Source organism: Macaca fascicularis, chromosome 8 (assembly GCF_037993035.2).
Source record: "Macaca fascicularis isolate 582-1 chromosome 8, T2T-MFA8v1.1".
In the NCBI taxonomy this organism is placed as follows: domain Eukaryota; kingdom Metazoa; phylum Chordata; class Mammalia; order Primates; family Cercopithecidae; genus Macaca; species Macaca fascicularis.
In genome coordinates, this window is record NC_088382.1 from 111,166,715 (window position 1) to 111,192,129 (window position 25,415).

The 25,415-nt window shown below is 39.1% G+C and overlaps 1 protein-coding gene and 1 pseudogene across 10 annotated transcripts in view; one reads left to right on the top strand and one right to left on the bottom strand.

The window, feature by feature from the left end:
- GRHL2 (grainyhead like transcription factor 2) overlaps window positions 1-25,415 on the top strand; it is a 184,709-nt gene that overhangs the window by 64,903 nt on the left and 94,391 nt on the right. For all 10 annotated transcript variants that reach the window (XM_065519483.2, XM_073999234.1, XM_065519484.2 and 7 more), the window contains exons 4-7: window positions 2,823-3,216; window positions 16,442-16,497; window positions 19,804-19,960; window positions 23,527-23,638. In XM_065519483.2, coding sequence (XP_065375555.1) covers window positions 2,823-3,216; window positions 16,442-16,497; window positions 19,804-19,960; window positions 23,527-23,638 — 719 coding nt within the window. The remainder of the gene's footprint in view (window positions 1-2,822; window positions 3,217-16,441; window positions 16,498-19,803; window positions 19,961-23,526; window positions 23,639-25,415) is intronic.
- On the bottom strand, window positions 6,341-6,829 carry LOC123575314 (probable ribosome biogenesis protein RLP24 pseudogene; annotated as a pseudogene).

Sequence of the window (25,415 nt, forward strand, 5' to 3'; positions counted from 1 at the left end):
AATGAGGTTTAGGTTTAGGACATGGTAATGTAAATGGGTGGTCTGGGTTTTGGCACCCTCCAACTACTTGGATTCAGATGAAACATAAATTCTAAATTTTCACTATTTCTTATGTACAGGTTCACGCTATTGATTTGATCACGAAACCAGGTCATTACTTAAGGCCAGAAAGTGTGTAGACTTGTGATTTTACTCCTTAGGAAATTATTTTCTAGACTTATTTCTTCCTACAAATAAACTTTTAGGTATCTTAAATATTTTTCTATTTGCTGTGTTCATGTGGAGAAATTCTTTTTGCAAGTTTCACTTCGAAGTTTCATCTGAAAAATCAAAGCTGAAAATATCAAGTCCTGCTTCACAGTTAGGCAAGCTCAAAGGCTGATGGGCTTCCTTCTTTATACACAGGAGCCAGGATAGCACAGTTCTTGGAAGAAATTTTTTTTTTTTTTTTTGAGACGGAGTTTCGCTCTTGTTGTCCAGGATGGAGTACAATGGCATGATCTCAGCTCACGGCAACCTTCGCCTCCTGGGTTCAAGCGATTCTCCTGCCTCAGCCTCCTGAGTAGCTGGTATTACATGCATGCGCCACCATGCTTGGCTAATTTTGTATTTTTAGTAGAGATGGGGTTTCTGTATGTTGGTCAGGCTAGTCTCGAACTCCTGACTTCAGGTGATCCTCCTGCCTTGGCTTCCCAAAGTGCTGGGATTACAGGTATGAGCCACAACACCCAGCCCCAGAAGAGCAAATTTTAAGAAAATATTCCTCGCAATGAGAGATGCCAGAAAGTCCCAGAAAGCACATGCTGGATAAAAAACAGAAATAAACAAATAACCCAGGCATCAGAGAGGGGGCAAAAGATATATTTTCTCGCCATATTACTCAGAAGAATCCATAAATTAGTGAGAGGTGGCCCCAAAATTACACTGACCAGAGGGACTTGGCTAATAAAATCATTTTGCTGTCAACAATAATTTTCCATTAATGAGTTCTTATTTGTTTCTGTTCTCTCCTAGACTTCTTTAGTATAGATGAAAGTACTTTATTCTAGTCTGGCAAGAATTAATTTTCTACATCCTTTCCTTTATCTCTGTACCACCCAGGAGGTCTGAGATCTGAGAGATTTTATTTTACATAAGCCAAGCTACACCACTTCCTTAAGCCCCCAAAGGAATTCAGTGCTAAGGACGTCAATGAGCTCATGTTCTTTCTCAATTTGGTGAAAATATTTGAATGATAAATTCTCATTATCTTATTTCTCCTTTAAGGTGCCCACAGAATGGTAAAAATATCCTCCCCACTCCTCAATCCTTCAAATTACCATGTTTGTCCTCCTCCTGCTTTTTTCTTTTTGTATTTTAAAACTAACTTTTTGGTAAAATTTTCAAACATATACAGAAGTACAGAGAATAGTGTAATAAAGCCCCCGAATACCCATCCCATTCTCCAGTTCAACAATGACACATTTTTGCCACTGCTTAATATCTGCTTGATATTGACCTTTTCTCTCTTTCCTTTTCTTTCTTTTTTTCAAATTGCAATAGTATTTAAAATAAATCCTTGTCATGTCATCATATTAGTTATCCTCTAACTACTTCTGTATGTCTAAAAAATAAAAATGGACATTTTATTACATAAGCTCAAAATCATTATCACCCCTAACTAAAATTAACAATACTTTTTTTTTTTTTTTTTAAGACGGATTCTCACTCTGTCCCTCCCCCACCTCAGCCTCCTGAGTAGCTGAGACTACAGGTTCAAGCCACTGTGCCTGGCTAATTTTGTATTTTTAGTAGAGACAGGGTTTCACCATTTTGGCCAGGCTGGTCTTGAACTTCTGACCTCGGGTGATTCGCCTGCCTTGGGCTCCCAAAGTGCTGGGATTACAGGCGTGACCCACTGCGCCCGACAACAATACTTCCTAATATCACCCAATTCCCAGTCCATATTCAATTGCCTCAAAATTCCCATTGCCTGACAAATGCCTTTTTGGTTCATTCAGGTGAGGATCCAAACAAGAGCTACTCGTCATACTTGATTTTTATGACTTTTAAATCTCTGTTAATCTAGAACGCTTCTCCCACCCTTCCTCCTTTTTTCATGCCTTTGACTTGTTGACAAATTTAGGTCAGTAGGATGTGCTGCATTCTGGTTTGTCTGATCGCTTCTTTTTGATGTTGTTTAAGTCATTCTTTGTGTTCCTGTATTTCCTAAGAGCTGAAAGTTAGATATGAAGGTTTGATTAGACCTAGAGTCAGGTTTTTTTTTTTTTTTTTTGAGACAGAGTTTCATTCTTGTTGTCCAGGCTGGAGTGCAATGGCATGATCTCGGCTCACCACAACCTCCACCTCCAGGTTCAAGTGATTCTCCTGCCTTGGCCTCTCAAGTAGCTGGAATTACAGGCATGCGCCACCACTCCCAGCTAATTTTTTGTATTTTTTAAGTAGAGACGGGGTTTCACCACGTTGGCCAGGCTGGTCTTGAACTCTTGGCCTCAGGTGATCCACCCGCCTCGGCCTCCCAAAGTGCTGGGATTACAGGCGTGAGGCACCGCTCCAGGTCTCATTTTGTTTTTGTTTGTTTTTTTACAGTGAGACTGAGTACTTCAGGTTGCATGATACCAGAGGGCGCATGGCTTACTCGTAATCCTACTTTTAGTGAAGCAAGGATCCCATTGCGTTTCGTTGTGAAGTTTGCCAGCCCCCCGTCCCTTAATGGCATTAGCATTCAATGATTATGGCCTGCATTGGTTATTTTATTAGGCGTTGCCGAATGGTGATTTTTCTAATTCTATTATGTTGCGGGGGCGGGTTTGAACACACAGAAACTGCCTTGGCCCCAGTGAAGCCCAGAGTAATTTGAGTGGAGGAGAAAACCGAGTGCAAGTCCTAAAGACTGTTCCAGTGAACCTTTCCCTAAATCAAGATCACCTGGAGAATTCCAAGCGGGAACAGTACAGCATCAGCTTCCCTGAGAGCTCTGCCATCATCCCGGTGTCGGGAATCACGGTGGTGAAAGCTGAAGATTTCACACCAGTTTTCATGGCCCCACCTGTGCACTATCCCCGGGGAGATGGGGAAGAGCAACGAGTGGTTATCTTTGAACAGACTCAGTATGACGTGCCCTCGCTGGCCACCCATAGCGCCTATCTCAAGGACGACCAGCGCAGCACCCCGGACAGCACGTACAGCGAGAGCTTCAAGGACGCAGCCACAGAGGTGAGTCCCAGGCGCCATCGATGGCCGGAACTCAAACCCAGAGAGCCCCTAGCTAATTTTTTTGCTATTTCCTTTCAAAGTGTGATAAATGCATTAAACAGTAAGTTTTAGTTTCAATTAGTTTTTTAAAAGATGTGTTTGTTGGTAGTCTGGCATTCTTTCTAAACAGGTGTTAATAAACCTATCTATGTGTTTGTGTGTGGAGGAATATTTCTATTTTTCTTGGTTCTTAGATGATGGATTTCTTTGTTTTCATTTTAGTCTTAAGATTAAATATTTGTGAGGAATTAAGAGATGTTTGTTTGGAAACTTCTGCTTTGTAAAGTTTTCACCTTGATCTTTTCCAGTTTATAACCTTCCAAATGGTAGGTAGCTAAAGGTAGGACTTGTCCATTCCTTTTTAAAATACAGCATAATTTTGGCCGGATGCGGTGGCTCATGCCTGTAATCCCGGCACTTTGGGAGGCTGAAGCAGGTAGATCGAGGCCAGGAGTTCAAGACCAGCCTGGCCAACATGGTGAAATCCTGTCTCTACTAAAAATACAAAAAAAAAAAAAAAAAAAATTAACCAGATATGGTGGCAGGTGCCTGTAATCCCAAATACTTGGGAGGCTGAGGCAGGAGAATCACTCGAACCCGGGAGGCGGAGGTTGCAGTTAGCCGAGATCATGCCACTGCACTCCAGCCTGGGTGACAAGAGCGAAACTCCATCTCAAAACAAAGCAAAACAAGCCAATAAAGTTTTAAAAAACCTTGTCTGATGGAATACTCAAGAAGGAGAATTTGCATTATCAATAATTAAGTGTGTGTATGTGTGCGTTCTTTCTACCTTACAAATAGAGAATATGGATTCTTAGGAGCTCATAGGACTAACTTTGCTTGTTTGTTTTAAATTCAGAAGTTCTAAGTGCACAGTTGAGAATTTTGGTAATTGTATACAGTTGTGAAACCAACATGAGAATCTAGGTATAGAAAGTTCCCTTGCCCTGAAAATTTCCTTGAACCTCTTTGCACTTGAAGCCTTGCCTGCTCGCCTTGCATTTGGAGAGCATGGATCCGCCTACTGTCACTATAGTTTTGCCTTAGCTAAAATTTCATGTAAATAAAGTGATAGAGGATATTGTCTTCTATGTTGCCTTTTTTTTTGCTTAGCATATTTTTGAGATTCATTTATGTTGTTGCTTGTTTTTTGTTTGTTTTTGAGATGAAGTCTCACTGTGTCGCCCAGGCTGGAGTGCAGTGGCGAGATCTTGGCTCACTGCAACCCTGCCTCCCTGGTTCAAGCGATTCTCCTGCCTCAGCCTCCCGAGTTGCTGGGATTACAGGCATGTGCCACCATGCCTGGCTACATTTTGTGTGTGTGTGTGTGTGTGTGTGTGTGTGTGTGTGTGTTTAGTAGAGACAAGGTTTCACCATGTTACCAGGCTGGTCTTGAACTCCTGACCTCAGGTGATCCACCTGCTTCTGCCTCCCGAAGTGCTGGGATGGAGGTGTGAGCCACTGTGCCCAGCCTTGTTGCTTGTTTTAATAGTTGTTTTTTAAAATTGCTGAGTAGTAGTTCATAGTGAGTGTATATCACTATAGCTAGTCACTAGTTGATGGACATTTAGTTGCTTCCAGCTTTTGGCTATTATGAAAAATGGTGCTATAGACATTCCTGTTTATATTTTAAAGTGGACATATGCTTTCATTTCTCTCGGGTAAATACCTAGAGCTGGAATTGCTAGGCCTTGTGGCTCATGTATAGTTAACTTTATAAGGTACTATCCCTGTTTTCCACACACTTGCCAAAACTTGGTAACTTTTAAACTTTAGATCTTTTAGTGGATATGTGATAGTGTCTCATTGTGCTTTGAATTTGCATTTTTTAAAAAATGTAGTGATATTGAACATTATTTCATGTACTTATTTGGCCCTTCCTATAACTTCCTTTGTGAAGTGTCTGTTCAAATTATTTGTCCAATTTTTAAATTGAGTTTTCTTCCTTTTATTAAGTTGTAAGAGTTCTTTATATAATGTGAATATAGGCCCTTCGTTAGTCACATATTTTGCAGTTCACTAGCCTTTTTGTTTTCTTAACTATATCTTTCCATGAGTGACAGTATTTAATCTGATTAAGTCTACTTTATTAATGTTGTCTTTTATAGTTTATACATTTGTTATATCATTTAAGAAATCTTTCCCTAATCCAATGTCACACACTTTTTTTGTTTTTCTGTTTTTCTGTAGATGTTTATTAGTTTTATGTCTTTCATGTAGGTTTCTGATTCATTTTGAAGTAATTTTTTTTTCTTTTTAAATGATTTTATTTTATGTGCAAATAATGAACAGATGTTGTACCTATAAATTCTACTTTCCAAAAACAGGAGCTTTTTAAAAGAAAACCACATAATAACTTTAAAAAGGCACTAGGATTCCTCTGCTTCTAGATCATTACTGGACTAGAAAAATAAAGTTTGTTCTATCAGAAATCACAAGTTAGAACTGAGCATTCTCCAAAGTGGAAATTCTAGAGTATAGTGTCATTCCAGCAAAGATTATTCAGTTCTCATCCCCAACATCCACAACTACCTATCAGAATGGTTAAACCAGGTCAAAACAGTCCAGCATAATTAGGTTTAATCAAACAATGTCATTATGCTTTTCTAAGATGCAAATAAACCAAATAGGAAATACTAAAATCAAAATAACATTTGACACTGTCATACAAATTGTTAGTTCCTTGTCGTATCCCCCTTCTGTAACATTAATAAAGGGAATATTTTACTGCAAAGAATGTTTTATTTTATACATCATTAGCCATGAATTTTTGCCATTAGTTATTATACAAATGCTGCCTAGTGCCATTATCCAAATGGCATAACCATTTTACATCCACAGTTCACTTCTATAGTTATAAGTAGAATTTTCATGATTTACATAAGTACATCTATCAGTAAAAATTTAACACTGAGATGCAATCTAACATCCGTAATATCTGATGTTTTGTAGATGGAAATGTAGGAAAGATATGTTTTAATCACTTTTCATTTAAGTGACTTTATGTAAAAAATAATAATTTAGCAGTTCCAAGTCTCCAAAGGGCATTTTCAAATGTACATAAAAGAAATGGTTACAGAGATTTCTAAGAAGCATCTTCCACTTCCACATCCTCTTGTAACTGTTGTACAATTTTCTCTTCCACTGCTTCCCTTTGCCTGCAAGGGGAGCTCGGATAAGATGGATGTTTTGCTTAACTTCTTTGATATCCTGAACTTCGTAGCTCTTTATTTTTCTTCAATCTGTTCATTATAAATTTAGCCTGGCGTTTCTGTTTGATTTCTTCAACTCTCTTCATTGCATCAATAGTTTTATTCCATAGCTCTCACTGGTATTTGATAGGTTCATTTCCACGTTTTTCAAATTCAAATGAATTATACACTGTAAGCTCTTTACCAGCTGCTTTCTGGAATGCTTTGGTTCACCTAACTTTGTGAGGATTGCACTTCTTTTTAAAGTTTTTATGGCAGTTAGATTTGCAAAATCTGAACACCTTGCAATTATTGTGGATGAACATCATCCCATGGCCAGGGTAGATGGCTCCCAAACAAAAATAACACTTCTTAATATGCATGTTGAACCTGTGTGGGTCCCCACCAACCAAACACCAAGCTTGAGAGGTGATGTGATTTTCATATATGGTGTGAGGTAAGGATTGAGACCCTTTTGTCCATACTGATATCCAGCCATACTGGTTTCATTCCAGCACGGTTTGCTAAAAAGATGATCTTGTATTCATTGAATTGCCTTGGGATCTTGGTAAAACAGCAATTTATGATATAATTGTTGGTACCTTTTCCAAATTTTGACCTAGAATATGTAATGTGTATTTTTATTAGCTCAGATCAGCTTCTTCACTGTTTAGAAGCACTGCCTCTGCATTCAAGATGAGGGTCATTGGTTCCCTATTTTCCAGCCCACCTGAGCCAATAAAAGACAATGGCAGAAGGAGAGAATGTGTGGTTTTCCAATTTCCTAAAGAGGAGCAAGTGTAGTGGCAGCATGATAATATCTTTAACCTGCTGCCTATTTAATTTCCACTGGGGAAAAATGCAGCTACCTGAGCTTGAGATTTTATCTTTAAGTAATAATATTTAAAAATAATGAACCTTTGATGGGTACTCACTATGTGCTGGGCGTCATCCTAAGTGATATATAAGCCTCACAAAAGCCCTTTGTGGTAGGTACTATTATTGTCATCTCTATATTCTAAATGAGGAAACTGAGGATCAGAGAGCATAAGTATGCTCATGGTCATTTAGCAGTAAGTGGGAGAGATAGGACTCAACCTAAGCTATCTGGTTTCAGGACCTAAATCCTTAACCATATGACTACACACTCAGAGAAGACTGGGGCCTTCTAATTCTCAATAGTTCCATTGCTTAAGACAGTGATTCACCAAACTCTTTTAAAAAATATCTGACTGTCCTTGGTCCATATCAGATTTTTTTTTTTTTTTTTTTTTTATCTTTCAGGTAAGCAAAGAGTACAGAAGGTTGGTGAGCAGGGACTAGCTCTCTGCAAAGTTGCCGAGAGCAACTCTTTTATACTAGGTCATAGAAGTTGCACTAGCAGCCCTGCCACTCCTGGCACCAGTCATTTCTGAGTGCCTGCTATATTCTGTGGAATAAGGGAGTGACAAAAGTGACATATGATAAATTTCTTGTCCTTAAGAGGCTGTCGTATTTCTTGGGCTCTGGTAGCTTTATAATCAAACTTTCAATGCCCTTGAAATTTAAAAAATGGTCTTAAAATTACCTTTCTGTATCATACTGCTTAAAATAGTTAATAAACTTTCTTTCTTTGTTTTTTTTAAACTGAGTGAAGGATCCTGTAGAGTCTTTGGTATTGTTGATTATTTGATTTGCTCTCAAGTAGTCAGGGGTGCTTCTGTAGAAAAGCAAATAACTGAAATTATCACTCCACGATCCCATGTGAGGTACATGCTTTTTCACCAAAAGATTGCCACTGATGTATTTTCTCACACAGTGTAGAAATATTCCATTAGTCACAGAATAGTGTATGGACGTGGTCCAATGTCAACGGAATCATCATGCTATTTGGGGGATGTGTTATCAGTTATGTTTGTATTGTAGATAAAGAGTCTTGTGAAAGGAAGCTATTGTATTTTGGGCTTTATTTTGAAGTAGATGAGAAAGTAAAGAAACATACCAGAAACTAAGTATAAAGACTATTCCCACTGATTTTGGTTGAGCTGCTTTCCTTGTCTTAGAAATCAGTGTTTACATGGCATATTGTATTTCAGCCTGATGTAAATTAAATTGAATGACCTTCTATGATCGTTAGCTATTTCATTGCCAACTGGTTATAAGATTAAGTGATTTCAGAGTAATTTCACCAAGAAAATTTCATTAAGGAAAATTTGTCTAAACTCGTTTATTCTAGGCAAACTATTAAAATATCTAGAGCCCTTGTTGAATAATCAAATTTATTTTGCCATTTGATCCCAATTCTTCTGTGTGCATGTGCATGTGCATGTGCATGTTCATGTGTAGTGTAGCAGGGAAGGGAGTAGTTTGTTTTAACTGAGGCTGGGATTTTTGAAAAGACAGTGGTAGCATTAAAAGTACTTTAGCCTGGGAGTGGTGGCTCATGCCTATAATCCCAGCACTTTGGGAGGCAGAGGCAGGAGGATCATTTGAGCCCATGAATTAAAGACTAGCCTGGGCAACATAGTGAGACCCTGTCTCTACAAAACTATGAAATAAATTAGCCAGATGTGGTGGCATGCACCTGTAGTCTGAGCTGCTTGGGAGGCTGAGGTGGAAGGATTGCTTTAGTCCAGGAAGTTCAGGCTGCAGCGAGCTATGATCATGCCACTGCACTCCAGCTTGGGTGACAGAGCAAGGCCCTGTCTCAGAAAAAAAAAAAAAAAAAGGTACTTTAATGGATGAATTTTAGCTAATTTGATCTATCTTTTATTCTACATCCTCTTTGTAATAACTTTTGGCAAGTACGTGTTGATTTATACTGGGTATTAGGCACCGTGGTGATGTGGAAGCTTAGGGCAAAAGGCATGCCTAGTTTCTGCTAGAAGCTTACAATCTGTTTGTATGTGTGAAGGCAAATAATGCTAGATGCCATTTACTGAGTTCTACTCTGTGTCAGGGACCAAGGCTTAGTCATTTTACATCTAATCCTTACTACCATCCTGCAAAGAAGGTGCATTATTTTTCCCATTTTACAAATGAAGAGACAGAGGTTCAGAGAGGTTAAGAAACAAACCGAAGATCATGCCATTAATAAGCAAAGAGTATAGTTGATAAATGTACAATGGAGTGGTAATTAAGACCAAAAATGTTTTAAAAAACATTTAAAAATTAAAAGATGGAAAGATTTTTATCAAAAATCATATAGATATGTAATCGTAATAAGAAATCAAAATGGAAGGAAGAATTTGTTTATTCTGTACTACAGTTTTCTATAAGTTAGTTAACAATAGTTTCAGGTTTAGGAACAAAGGGACACCAAGATCTCAGTGATTTAATGCAATAAAATGTTATTTCTTGCTAATAAAAATACTGATGCATGTCTGTACAGCTCTCTTCCAATTAGTGACTCAGGAATCCAGGGGCCCTGTATCTTGTGACATTATCATCTCTATGTGTGGTTTCTAGTATCTCCCCAGCAGAGGAAGGGAGGCTGTGGAGATGGCATACTGACTAGTAAAGCCATACTTTACTGACTTTAGTCATATTGACTAGCTGACCTGAAAGCGGCGCAACTGCACCATCTCACATTTCATTGGCTAGTACTAGCCACATGATCAACCTAACTGCAAGAGGGCCAAGAAGTTTAATTCTCCCATTAGTCCTCCCATGTGCTCAAGAATTGAGAATTATTTATGAGTGAATATCAGACAGCTCTACTGTGTCTGATGTTCATAATTCAACTCCAGGCACATTATTTGTAGAATTAACATAGTTTGCAGAGCATCTTGAAATGAAAGCAAAGAATGACTATTTGTCATTATCTGGATAGATGTATGATCATTAGTCCATTGATTTTATATTCATCTAGTCTGAAACTGGAAGTGATCCTGGATCTAAATCCTATCCAACTTGATTGATTGACAACTGGTAGTCCATTATCCCCCACACATTTAAAGGATAAAATCTCAAAGATGTTGATTCATCTACTAAATTGGAACATGGCTTCACTTCTGATTAATGCACAGTTTTATTATGTTTATCTTAAACATATGATGCAGTGGCTATGATAACACCAAATTTCTATCATTTTGTTAATGTGTTTTAACATCAAGCAAAATTTTAGAAAATCTCTGGCATACACATTTTATACCTTAGGAAGATTTAAATCTCTCTATATGTAGTCAAAGTTGATAAGACTAGATCACGCATTTTTTAGATTAACAGGGCATTTACCCACCTCATGCATAGAACATATATGAACATCCCAGTTCTGTTAAAGCTGTTATTTAACTTTGCAGCACCATTTGACACTGTTGATCACTCTTCCCTCTTGCAAATGCTCTTGGCTTCATGTCCACAGCTTCAGTTATCATCTGTGTCCAAAAGACCTTCCAATTTTATTCTCCAGCCTGGTCCTCTCTTCTGAACTAATAATCTTTATTATATCTAACTGCCCATTTGATTTTTTTACTTATCCCGTCTAACTTATGATCCTCCCCCATGTTCCCCTTGTGCTCTCCACCTTCATAAGTGGCACTGCCATCCTTCTGGTTGCTCAAGCTCTTCCTTCAGTTCATCTAATCCATTATCAATTCTATCAATTTTACATTCTTAACATCTCTGAAATTCATCCATTTGTCTCCACTGTACTTCACCATACGGGCCCAAGCTGTCACTATCTCTGGCCTCTAATACTGCCATTTCAGATTTTGTACACTGTACCTGTGATAGTCTTTTCAATATGGAAATCTGATCATTCCACCCCCTCACTTAGATCCCACTGCTCTTAGGATTAAAGATCTAAATTTTTTTTTTTTTTTTTTGGAGATGGAGTCTTACTCTGTTGCCCAGGCTGTACTGGTGCTATCTCAGCTCACTGCAACCTCCGCCACCCGGGTTCAAGCGATTCTCCTACCTCACCCTATGGAGTAGCTGGGACTACAGGCGTGGCACCACCATGCCCAGCTAATTTTTATATTTTTAGTAGAGACAGGGTTTTGCCTTGTTGGCCAGGCTGTTCTTGAACTCCTGACCTCAAGTGATCTGCCCACCTCGGCCTCCCAAAGTGCTGAGATTACAGGCATAAGCCACTGAGCCCAGTTAAAGATCTAAGTCTTTAACGGGTTTACGAGGCACTGCGGAGTCTGTGTCTCCAATGCTTCTCCCATCTTTTCTCATACAACTTCCCTCCTTCTATCCTCTGCTCTAGGCTCCAATAGGTTCTGTGAGCCTCACATGCCCCCTTCTGACTCAGGACCTATGTGTATGTTGGTCCATGGGCTAGAACTGAGCTGTATAATACCATAGCCACTAGCCATGTGTGATTATTAAAATGAAATAAAATTAAGAATTCAGTCCATCAGTCCCACTAACTATGTTTTACATGTACATGCAGCTAGAGGCTACCATACTGGACAGTGAAAATATAGAACACTTCCATTGTTGTACAAGACCCTATTGGGCAATACTGCCCTAGAGTATTCTTTACTACCTTTCTATACCCTTCCTTCTGTGTAACTTCCTTAGGGAAGCCCTTTTTTTTTTTTTTCTGTCACTCCAATTCCTACTGGAGTCAGTTTTCTTTGTATCTAAATCCACCACCCCGGAGACGACCACAAACACATCCGTAGTCAAAGTTACACTTATTTAGCCTGCCTCAGCAGGAGACCCTTAACAGCATCTCAGTCAGGGAGAGTTGAGAGCTCTTCATAATGTTTGGTCATGTGCTGGATGAGTCCAAGGAGGGATTACAGAAGTGACAACCAGCTCTGAATTGGATACTGTCAAGATGTAGGGACACCCAGCAACTGGATATCTCATGATCATTGTTCAGAAGGAGGGAGCATTATTCACCTTGTTATTGTGTTATTATCTTCTGGGGCTCTATTGGAAGCACTGCTTACCTCCTGTCGACCTTATCCATGTTTCTCTGGAAGCATTGCACTCTCTTAGGAACATTAAGGTTGACTGCCAGTGGTGCCAATTTTCGCTTTCTCATAGCAGTGAATGTGATGAGCTCATATAGAACTGTTGCTCTTCTTCAGAATGCCTGCACACAGAATGTAGCTTTTAAAAATAAACAATTGTTTGATTAGTGTTTTTTCCTACTTGACCAGAAGCTTCATGAGAGCAGAGACATATTCTCCTTTTGTTCACCGCTGTATCTGTAGCACTGAGCACAGTGCCTGATATAAAGTAAATGTTCAGTAGATGTTTATTGAAAGAGTGAATGAATAAATGATGGGACCTAAAAAATTAGTGGCTAGTCAAAGACAAGAAATGGTTTAGCAATTTGTGATTTCCATACAGTTAAAGAAACATTGTCTTTTTGAGACATATTCTTACCAGATAGCTCGTTTCCACAACACACGAGAAAGAACAGAATTCTAATATTTGAGATTTAAATATGTTTATGATTGCCTGATGTCCAAGGTCCTTTAAGAGTAATCTATCAAATATATATTATCATACCTTCTTTACTATCATTTTTCTGAGTTCAAATTTATAGATGCACTATATCAAGTCACAGTAAAATACAGTGATGTTGGCTGTCTGACTGCCTTTTGGCATCCTACAAATTATATTAATAGGTCTCCAAACAACTGTGGAAACTTGATAACTGTATCCAGAACGACCTGAGCATTTTGGTTCTAATTCCTAATACTAATTCATTTATAGCCATATAACCCATCAATGTAATCAGGTCTCATCTAAAGGATGGTGATGTTTTCTAGGTACACTATCCATTTAATTCTTTTAAAATTATAAAGATAATGTAACAGAATTGAAGAAAAAATTTTCAGCTTAATGAAAAATAATATCTAGGCTTGTAACATGGTAACTACAGTAGTCACCACTACTATAACATGGAACTAGGAAAAACGTTTATTTTTTCTTTTTTTATTTTATTTTATTTTATTTTTATTATTATTATACTTTAAGTTCTAGGGTACATGTGCATAACGTGCAGGTTTGTTACATATGTATACTTGTGCCATGTTGCTGTGCTGCACCCATCAACTCGTCAGCACCCATCAACTCGTCATTTACATCAGGTATAACTCCCAGTGCAATCCTTCCCCCCTCCCTGCTCCCCATGATAGGCCCCGGTGTGTGATGTTCCCCTTCCCGAGTCCAAGTGATCTCATTGTTCAGTTCCCACATATGAGTGAGAACATGCGGTGTTTGGTTTTCTGTTCTTGCGATAGTTTGCTGAGAATGATGATTTCCAGCTGCATCCATGTCCCTACAAAGGACACAAACTCATCCTTTTTTATGGCTGCATAGTATTCCATGGTGTATATGTACGTTTAGTTTTTCACAGTTCTTATCCTCATGCATTCATGCATTGAAGTGGGATTCTGTATTTCAGCCAGCACGTAGTTGAATCTTTCTGAGTCTGAAGAGTTGTAGTATCACACCTTCTCGTGCAATCTGGGGAATTAGAACCACAGAATTTACAAGTCCAATATGCTTTAGGAGGCTAGCCTATCCTCAGACTGCAGAAATCTATGGCATGGATGGTAATCCACTCTTGCCATGTATACTAATGCTGATTCACCATGGTTTTTATGGGTTACTGCATATTCCTTCAAGCAAAGACTTTGGAAATGCATCTGTGTCTCCAAGTCACTCCTTTAAATATTTTTTTCATCATATTACCTTCCTAGTCCAAAATTTTCTAAATCCTGACCATATTAAATGTAAATACATTTTCCTAAATCAGTCTGTCCAGTAGAACCTTCTGCAATGATGGAAAATTTTTTAATACTATCCAACGTTAGTCACTAGCCAATGTGTGAATGTAGTACTTGAAATGTGGCTAGTTGACTGAGGAACCGAAAGTTTAAATGTATTTCAGTCTAATCAACTTAAATTTAAATAGCACATGGAGCTAGGGGCTATCATATTGGGCACCAAGACCTAAATTTTCAAGTTCCTACTAAATAACCAAGCAAGGCCTGTGTCCTTGGTCTCATGTATGCACCACATTTGTACTCATCATTTTTGTCTTGACTCACGGTGGCCCTCTTTTGCTTGGGTTACTTTCTCTCAGTTCCTTCAGTTAATCCAGGCTATCTTTGGCTTCCAAGGGTCAGAGTGAAGCTCACCAGCTCTATGAAATCCCCCTATAATTTTGCTGATCTTCCTTTCCTGGCAATGCCCATTCTATGCTTTTCCAGTCAAGACACATGAATGAATGATGATTCAACATAGACTTTCATATGTAGTCATTTGCTGTATTTCATTTTTTTTTTTTAACGTGAATGTATTCCATCCCCTCGACCAATTTTTATCTCTCTGAGGCCAGGACAGTGTCATATATAATTGTGTGTTTCTTCTGGCACCAAAGCAGATGGTGAAGCCCCAGAAAATTCCCATTGAATGCTTTGCTGATTACCTAATTGATTGCAAAAGAAACACAAATCTGTACCTTTGATTCTCTGTCATGATTATTTAATCAGCCAACAAGTATTTGGGCAATGTTCATGGGATTCGTCTGGGTAAAGTTCGAAGGGAAGATCATCTTCTTGAATTCAAGGAGTAAGACTGGATAAGAAGAAGGATCATAAATATGTATGGAAACTATGATATAAGGTATGCTGAATTCCAGAGATGATGGTTAGGGGTTGTGAGGAAGTTTGGAAAATAGCTGTGATAACATTTCTCCTTTAGAAGGAAACCCTTGAAATGCTGGTCAAAGAATGTAAGTTTATTGCACAGAAATGAGAGACAAGAAGGTTATTTCTTAAGACGAGACACTTGAAAAATGGTCATAGTGAAAGAACAAGATATGTGGTCAATGAAATGCTTTTTCATCCATATTCTACAATATTCACTTCAGATCAAGAATTAGGGCTTTTGGTCATCTACTTTTGAAAAGGTTCTAAAACGTAGCAAAGCACATCCTATATGCACTGTGCATACAATTGAACATCTTGAGACCCAAGCTTCTTTGTGTGTAATACTAAACTTAGTTTCCCCAGAAAACCTACTCTTACAATATTGTGATAATGAAGATCCTTAGAGAAGGACACTGAATAGGGTCAAACTATTACTTTATAATAGTATTTATACATGTACATAGTGCTCACTATGTACCAGGCTCTATTCTTAGTAACTTTATTTATTTTTTTTTTTAAAGAAAATAAGGTCTTAATAGGCACTCCAGCCTATTGCTCAGGCTGGACTCAAGTGACGTGATGGTAGCTCACTGCAGCCTTGAACTCTTGGGCTCAAGCGATGCTCCCGCCTCAACTTTCTGGGTAGCTGGGACTACAGGCATGAGCCACCACATACAGCTAATTTTATTTTATTTTATTTTTTGTCAAGACAGGTCTTGCTTTATTGTCCAGGCTGGTCTGAAACTCCTGGCTTCAAGCAATTCTCCTGCCTTAGCCTCCCAAAGTGCAGGATTACAGGCATGAGTCACCATGCCCAGCCTATTCTTAGTACTTTTTAAAACTTATTTAATTCTTCTATTTATTACAAATAGAAATTTTATAGATGAAGAAAATATAGCATTTGCCTCATTTTATATAGGTAGCAGGTAAAAGAGCTAGAACTTGACCCTATACAATCTTGCTCCAGAAACTATGTTCTTAACCATTCTACTGTATTGCTTTTTGCTGTGCTATATAATCTCTGTGTAATTCATGTTCTGTTAATTCAGAATTTGTGACATTTGGAATAAGTGTTGGAAACAATAGCAAATGGCAGAGATGTATTATGTATTTGAGGAAACAGCTTCCAGTATCTCAAACACTATAGGAACACCTGTGAACACGTGAATAACATACAAAGCACAAATGTATTTTCTGTTGAGTGTAGCTCTAAGTGAGGAAGTGATAGGTGAGTTCTATGACTACATTTGCTGTAGTTGAAAACATAATATCAAATATATAGCTTTCTTTTCTAGTGAGAGAATAAAATAGTTGGGATACATTTATTATTATCATTTTTGCATAATGACTTACCTACTTGTTTTAATTCCGATGACTCATATTTTGCAGAAATTTCGGAGTGCTTCAGCTGGGGCTGAGGAGTACATGTATGATCAGACATCAAGGTGAGTTACCAGGAGATGCATCCTTAGAAACTGATTAACTGATAACCTTTTAAATATACCTTCAAGTTATACCTTTAAACCTTTTTTCTTTGTAAACTTTTACAGAACAGTGTGATTTCCTTTGCCTCAGTGCTTTTTTCTTTATACAAAGGACTTCTATATCATTATTTCCAGTATTGACCAATTTTCTGGGGCCTACACCCCTTTTCTTCCTTCTGTTGGTTAGACATTCCTTCTTAGGTGTTCCTCTGAACCTCATACTCATATGCTTCTAGCCCAACAAGTGTAATATGAAGCTCTATCTTTTTTTCTTCTTTCCCTCCTCTTCCACTGGTTTCACACCTAGTGTTCTGCTTTTATTTCCTATTGTGGCTAATGATGTAGCCATTTTCCAAGCCACCCCAGCTAGAGGTAAAGGATTTGGCTTCTTTCATATTGGACTTTCTCAGCACTTGCCAAATGCTGAATTGTCTGTTCCACTTGTCATCTCTTTTCCAAATTATCCTTGTCAACTTTCTCCTGAGCTATTACAATACATTGGATCTCCCTGCCAACACTTCTTTTTTGTTCCACTGTGCACATAGCCAGCTACCAGCTATCATGCACTCAGGTGCCTTCCATGTGCAGCAGTGTGAGTAGGATTGGGGATAAGATATAATCTCCCCTTACAAGAGGTCCTTACACTTTTGAAGGAGACAAATGTGATGACAGACAAATTGAAAAACATTTGCTAAGAAATGAGTCCTGCTATGGAGATATATAAATAGAGTTAAATGGACCTATAGTCCTGCACATGTGTGTGGGAGTAGGAAGGTGTGTGGGGTTGAGGGCAAATATTCACAGGAAGTGGCATTTGAGCTGCATCTTAAAGGGTTAATAGCAGGTGTTTTCTAAGGAAAGAAGGAAGATTAAGAACATTCCAGGTAGAAGAGTCATGTTTTAAGACCTTGGTTATGCTCATGTCTGAAGACAGGAGAGAATGGCAGCTGGGCGTGGTGGCTCATGCCTGTAATCCAGCACTTTGGGAGGCTGAGGTGGGAGGATCACTTGAGCTCAGAAGTTCAAGACCAGCCTGGCCAACACAGTAAGACGCCATTACATTTAAAAAAACAAAAAGAGAGAGAGGGAGAAAGTGGCAAGAAATGAATTTATCTCCCCCATTTACAAAACTTACCAAATATTTCATCATTTCAGGCAGAATTGAACTCAAATTCCTTATGAAGGTCATCAGGGCCCTCTATGTTTTGGTCCCTCTTTACTTAAAATCCCATCTCCCACTATGTTTCTTGCTCCTTTGCTTTTACGCATATGGCCCTCTTCCATTCTCTTGGTTTCCTCTTAAAGTCCTCTGGTTCCAATCTCAGGCTCCCCACTCATCCTTCCCAGATCATCTTATTTAGAATTTGGAGTGTGTTGTGGAGATGGGGCAGGAAGCAGGAGGCAGGGAAGACTGGACTTGAAATTGCCTTCTAAAATGTGGGAATAAAAGTCTAATTTGCATGCTCTAAATCCAAAGCACCATGTCAGCAGCTGCTAGGCCAGTGGGAAGAGCAAGGACCTACCAGTGACTTGACCTAGTTTCTCTTTCCACTGCTGCCATGGTCCAGCAGAGTGAGCGCGTCTCTTAGCCTCCCCTTAGCTGCGAAATGAGGAAGGTGGGCTGAATCTCAGGTTTTTATCCTGTGTTATGGGCAGGCTTGATGGACACAAATCCCTGAAATTATATTAAAAATAGTTTATGTTCATAAGTGCCTTTATCTGGGAAGGAAAGTTCACTGCTTTCTTCATGTTTTCAAAGCAGTCTGTGCCCTAGACAAGACGCAAGCTACTGGTCTAGGTGATTCCTAATATCCTGTCCGGGTCTAAAATGCTATGATTCAATGGCACTGTATTGAAATTGCTTTTTCAGACAAAATGACAATGGAACCAGTTCTGTTTTGAATGACTTATTTCCCAACTTCTTTTAAGACACATATTCCAGAATTTGCTTAGTTTATTAGCTTAAGCCTAAGATTTTTTTTATCATAAAAGAGGAATATTATTCTGCCCTTCAGATTTTTTTTGTCATCATAAAAGTTCAAAAATAAACAAAACATTACAGAAATATTTAACATAGAAAGCAAGATAATCCCCCATAATCCTGTCAGGAAACCATTTTCAGAGACAAAGTTTGAGTCGTCTTTGTGCCCAGCCTTCCAAAGACTTTGAAATAAAAGAGCTAAAAATATAAACTCAATGGAGAGTTTCTGATGATCTAGAAAATACGCAGTGTTTGTTAGTGGATTGTCACTGTGTGCTGTCCTGCAGTATAACAGAAATAAATATTTCTGAATGAATGTGTTAAACAAAAAATGATTGTGGTTCATACCTGTTGTGTTATTTTAAATAATTGATATTCTCTTCTAAGTTGGGAAAAATCAGTGTTTTTCTTTTGTAAATTATATCATGTTTTTAAAAAAATATGAGGGACACTATTTAGAGCAGGGATCTGCACACTTTTTTTGTAATGAACTAGAGAGTAAGAATTTGAGGTTTAGCAGGCTATCATCTCTACCACAACGACTCAACTTTGCTGTTGTAGTACGAAAGCAGTCATAGACAATATGTAAACAAGTGAGTGCAGTTGTGTTCCAATAGACTTTATTTACAAAAACAGGCAGTGAGAGGGATTTGGCCTATGGGCCATCATTTGCAAACCCCTGATTTTGAACAACCCTACCATGAGTTCTGCAGGCTTGAAAGCAAGAAGCAAAAGACAAAAAGTACTCCCTGTTATTAGGGAACTAGATTCTCAGGTGAATGTTTGAGTTTTGGATTTTCATGTTTTGAGATGCTTTATAGTAAGATACAGCTATCTGTAACACCTTGGTTAGACAACAAAACAAAACAAAAAAAGGTTAGGTATATATATGAATTGAACAAAATTATTTATTGCGTTGTTTTGTTGTTAGGGTAAAAATGGCAAATTCTATTCATTCTTAAGCTTCGAGCATTACCTAATTGCCAGCTAAGATCTACCAGGGGTTCTCCTGGTAGAGCGTTTTCTTGCACAATTGGCCAGGCACATCGTGGACTTTCTCCCCTTCCAAACCATCTGGTTTATGGGCCACTATTAGAAATGTTATATACGTTGTACTAGCAATGACCTTTGGTCTGGTCTCATCTCTTTTGCCATATGCTGTGTTTTGTCTCTAAAACAGTAAACATTGGTTAATATTGATGTGAAATGCTATTGATGTGAAATTGGTCAAAAAAGCAGAAATGTCCAAGTGAGTGGATCTGACCACTGTTTGTTTTCTTTCACAGTGGCACGTTTCAGTACACCCTGGAAGCCACCAAATCTCTCCGTCAGAAGCAGGGGGAGGGCCCCATGACCTACCTCAACAAGGGACAGTTCTATGCCATAACACTCAGTGAGACCGGAGACAACAAATGCTTCCGACACCCCATCAGCAAAGTCAGGGTAGGGGCCAAATTTCTCAGATAAAGTACAAAGGAATCCAATGAATGGAATGGCTACCTCACAGCCTTGTGGAATAGCATGGAAAAAAAGATAAAACCTTCAACATAAATAATTCTAGAACGAACGTCAGAGGGTTGGGGCAAGAGCACTTACCGGCTCGTAGTTTATCATTGTAATGAGTAACCAGTAAACCCCAGGGAAGGGACGTGGTTGGAACATGCTGTCTGACTGTATCCGAGGAATTTTCCCGCTTCACTCACTGCTTATGTGCTTCCTTGTTGTGGTTGTTTTCAATCAATGGGTCATAATTTTTCAAGTAAGTAGCTGTAAGTCAGAACCCCTCTGTGGGTGAGAAAGAGCTGTGTTCTATTCTGTAAAGGAAAATGCAGTTCACTCTGAATCCCTGGGCCCGGTGGAACTCGGTTTCAAAGCCTTCTGCAGCCCAGTGCTTTCTCAGGGTTCCAGAGACGAGGTACGATCCCCACCAGGAGTCACTTGGGGGAATTTTCAGATTCATGAGTGTTCGTTCTACTTGTGGGAAATGCAACTGGCTCTCCCTTCTCTGGAAGCCTGCCAGCTTCTGGCGTACGTGCTACTGCCAAGAAGGGAGAGGCCCGGTAATCCTTCTCTACTGAAAAGGAAAATGATAGCACAGCTCTGAAAAGAGGTGGAAGGATTTTCCTGATCTGTTGTAAAATGATTTATGCTGTTGTGTCCATGGTGCCCAGCCCACCTTATTTTAGTCACAGCTCCCTCCTCCTAACCACTTCAGAACACTTAAGAAAGGAGCACATGGTGTGCCTACAGCGCCACAACTCGGGCACACCCCCCAGTGCAGGTGGGGCACAAGTTCCACACAAGGCTGAGCTCACTGCAGTGAGAAAGTTGTGTGCCCATCAGGAGAATTAGTAAGTTCTAACGCTGTGGTCAAGACTGCAGTGGAGAATATGCCATCATCATAATAATAGCAAGAGTCATAAAATAACAATTTATATTTATTATCTTCAAGCGCCAGGTACTGTATTAGGTACCATCTGTCTAGTAACTCATTGAAACTGACAACAACCCTATGAAAAAGGCACTATTGTTTTTATGATATTACAGATAAGGAAACTGGGTGATAAAGTTTCAGAAGCTAGTAACTGGCCAAGGTTACATAGCTAAAAGGCAAGGGAACTAGGATCCACCCTAGGCCATCAGACTCCTGAACCCAACTCTCTTTACCATGAGGTTGCGCTGTGTTAAGCAGCATGGAGGCCTGAAGGCAGGCAAATGTTAGCCTGGATATATTTCTCTCTGGATATATTTCCTATAAATTACATCCTCCCCCTCTCGTATACGAGCATCTGGTAAGACGACGCTGAATAAATTTGCTTTTTTTTTAAGCCTTATAAATTCCAAGTGTTAATATAACTCGTATACACCCTCTTAACACCATTATCATCAACCTGGAAAAAATGGTGGGTGGTTAGTATTCTAAGGTCATGACAAGAGTTTGGAGTACAGGGACTTTCCCAAGAATTCTACTTTGCTGAAATCATGAAAATAATTTAATAAGGAAATTTTATTTCTTTATGTTCCATTTTGGCTGAAATGAAGAGTCCCCCCTTTTTTGTAAGGACTTCAGCCTCTACCCTTGGAGACTAAGTTGGCACCTCAGAGTGGCTCGCTCTTACTCCCCAGCTCTGGGGCAGGAAGGAGAAATGTGTTTGTAACCTACCAGCATTTATTTCTGAGAACAGTGTTTCATTCCAAGTCAAAGCATGTAGGGCGTGGTAACAACAGTTTCAAACTGCTTTTTTCTTTATCATTGAAGAAATAAATTTCCATACCAAGAATATGCCATTATTTATGCTAATTTAGACACTTGCCAGAAAAAATATTACTTTAAATGTTATTGTTATTTTGAGACAGAAATAAACACCAGGAAGCCACACAGTAAGCTTTTACACATAAATGGAAAAGTTTGAGGCGTGGCAGAGGGTAGAATGAAAAGCTGGCTGAGCTCATAGTTGCACCAGCACAGAGAATGGTTTTCTTTGTTGTCATGTATCCAGTGCCTCTGAAGATCACACTGCTTGTGAATTTGAAACAATATGGATACATATTTCTACATGGTTTTCCTAACAAACATCTGCTTTCTTGTGTAAAAATTGTTTACACATACTTTAGGCAAGAGCCAGATTTCGAAGTGACAGCCAGCCACCAGCATGTATTTACTGTCTATTATTCGTCAAGTGCCAGGGTGAATGGCAGACACTGTTTCTGTCCTTGTTAGTTTGCTGTTAATTGGGAAGACATTGCCATTGGCTGAATAATTGTAAATAAGTAAATGACTACTAATGTGTAAACTGCTACAAAGGAGAAGGTTGTTTTGGTTTTGGTTTTGGAGACAGGGTCTTGCTCTGTCACACAGGCTAGAGTACAGTGGCATGATCACTACTCATTGAAGCCTCATGGATCCTCCTGTCTCAGCCTCCCAAGTAGCTGGGACTTCAGATGTGCACCACCATGCCTGGCTTTTTATTTTATTTTATTTTATTTTATTTTATTTTATTTTATTTTATTTTATTGCAGAGACAGGGTCTCACTATATTCCCCAGACTGGTCTTGAATTTCTGGACTCAAGAGATCTTCCCACCTCAGTTTCCCAAAGTGTTGGGATTACAGGCATGAGTTACCCAGCCCCGCCCTAAGAAGTTCTTAAGGAATGAAAGTCCATGAAATATTTTTCTGGAACAGTAGGAAGGTGCCTAAGAAGTGTTTTGGATTGCAGTGAGAGGAGGAGTATTCCTGATACTGTAATTAAAGGGTTTTATTTGGAAGAGGGTTGTTTTTGGTACTGTTTCCATTTCATAAGTGACGGTGAATTAATGTGTATTTAGTTTAATGAGGCTGTTTATAATTTAGAACTGAAAAGAGTTTTGAATTCTTATTTCTGCAAGATATAATTAGTTTCTCAAGCTCATTTTTAAAGTACATTCACATTAGATTTAAATAGATATCATAGTTGCTCTTGTGTTTTTCGGTGTATGAAATATCTGTAGTTTAGATCTATGTTCACCAGTATGAATTTGTCTTTTAGCATTTTCCTCATTTCCTTGGTATTTTTCTCATTAATTTTGATATTCCAGCCTGAGGCACTTCATTAGCCCACAAACAGATGTTTGCTTCTTTACAAATGGCATCACATTTTATGTTTAAGGAGTAGAAATTTCAAAAGAATGCTTGTTTCCAATGCAAGAAAAAAAAATTTGGGTGGGTTTCTGCTGACCTCACTAAATAATACATTTGCTGATAATTGGTTGATCTGGTTGTTTATAACCTCCTGGTAAAACTGATGTAGGACTCTTTTTTTTTCCTTCATGCTGTTCTTATTTTTCAATCATTTTTTGAGTAGGTCCATTTTATAACAAAACAGACATACAACCAAGCTTGTCTGGGCTTTTCTAAAGCAAGAAAAGCAACATGACACAAAAATACCTCTGGTAGAACTTCCAGAACTGGAGACTGAGGCAACAGAGGCACTGAACAAAAAGTAAGCTCCACGATTCTTCCCTCTGCAGAGTGTGGTGATGGTGGTCTTCAGTGAAGACAAAAACAGAGATGAACAGCTCAAATACTGGAAATACTGGCACTCTCGGCAGCATACGGCAAAGCAGAGGGTCCTTGACATTGGTAAGTTGACCTTGACTTCTCTGTATAATCCTTGATAAACTGACATGTTGTCTCGATGCCAAGGGGAGCCCGGCGCAGTAATCACAGCTGGAGCCACAGAGCTCTTGTGATGTGCCAGGCACGAGTCTATGTCAGGACATTTAGTGCAGATCAGACTGAATAACCAAAATCAGGCTAAGGCGAGAGCAAAGCATTTTCTATTCTATGAAAGTCAACTGTGTCTCATAAAATCATAGTCATATATTTAGATTTGCAATGACCATTTCAATTCCTAAGACGTGTTTTCATGGCCTCTCCATTTGAACCTAATAGGCAGTCAGCAGGTCAGATGAACTCTTATCCCTGTGACATAAATAAACTCAAGCTCATGTGACCCTAAAGGCATTTGGCAAAGGTCACGTGACTACACGGTGAGTTTCTAGTTCCCTGTCCAGTGTTTTTTCCATTTCAACACACGCCTAGTGTATGCAATGCTAGGTGGTCAGGCAAGTGAACCGTTTAAAGAAGAAGTGAATCTGCCAGGAGTCTGTATACCCCTAAACATGAGGTCTGTTCTGTACAGACCAGCAGCCCCCTGGATGGCACATCACTCGGGGTTCAGTCTGGAAGGCAACACCCATGCCCAGTAATTCACTGGGCATGAGTCCATTGCCAAGGTTGGAGAGGCTGAAGGCACAATGAGACAACTCAGCTATTACCTGCAGGGCTGGAGAATCAAAGGGAGGAGGAGGTGGGTGTTGGAGGAGCCACCCAGCAGGAGCTGGGACCACAGAGAGAGCTGCTTTCCAATGGGAGATGAAAGCACAGCAGAATCACTGCCAGAGACATTCTCAATGCCAAGAAGGAGGAGAAGAACTGTCCTGGCTTCTTTCTGCCTCCTGATCTCTTGCCAGTGCCTCCCATTGGCAGAATTTAACTCAGAGTCAAAGGGCACATTAACCCGGAAAGTGCAGTTTGCAGAATCAACCTCTGAGATGCAGAGCAAAGCAGGGGAAGTCAGGGAATAGATCTTAAAGGCTCCAAAAATTACTTAAAAACAGACAGTAATGTATGTGTTTCCAAATAATTTTAAGACTGTTTCCATAAGAAGTAAGTCATTTCTCATTTGTAGACTTTATTACTCCATTTTGCTGACTAAGATGCTGCAGTCCAAATGAGTGTGGGCTAAGTGAAGGTTCCCATCATGTTGGGTATGAAAAGGTATTACTGAGCCTTGCAAAGGATGATTACTTTGATTTCTTACACACTGCAGTGAGGACTTTTCAGATCTTCCATTTCACCCTGGCTAGGACTCCTTGACCACAATGGCAGATTTTAGTGACTAGGATAGGGTCAGAGACTCACCGTAGAAGATATTGAAACTAGTTACTGGTTTTTCTTGCAAAATAGTTAAGCCGCTCCTCACCCCTGCATCACACACATACACCTATTGTATTAACTAGTCAAACATATTTATCGAATAAACAAGGAAACTGGGGCCTAGGAAGGCTCACTGGCCTATATCACATGACTCCCCCTCAGATAATTAGTGCAACAACCGGGATAAGATCTGTCTTCCTGACCTGGGTTGATAAACTAAACCAAGACCTGGTGACTAGGACGGGGATTGGGGATACTTGCCTTAACCTGTTTAGTTAAATCTGCATAGAGCAGAGGAACAATTTTATTTTATTTAAAAAGTTAGCCTTAAAATTATTACCCAAGAAAATGAAAGGAGCAATTAAAGAGAAATATGGCGTGGGTCCAAATAAGGCAAATAATAAAAGCATTTTACTGG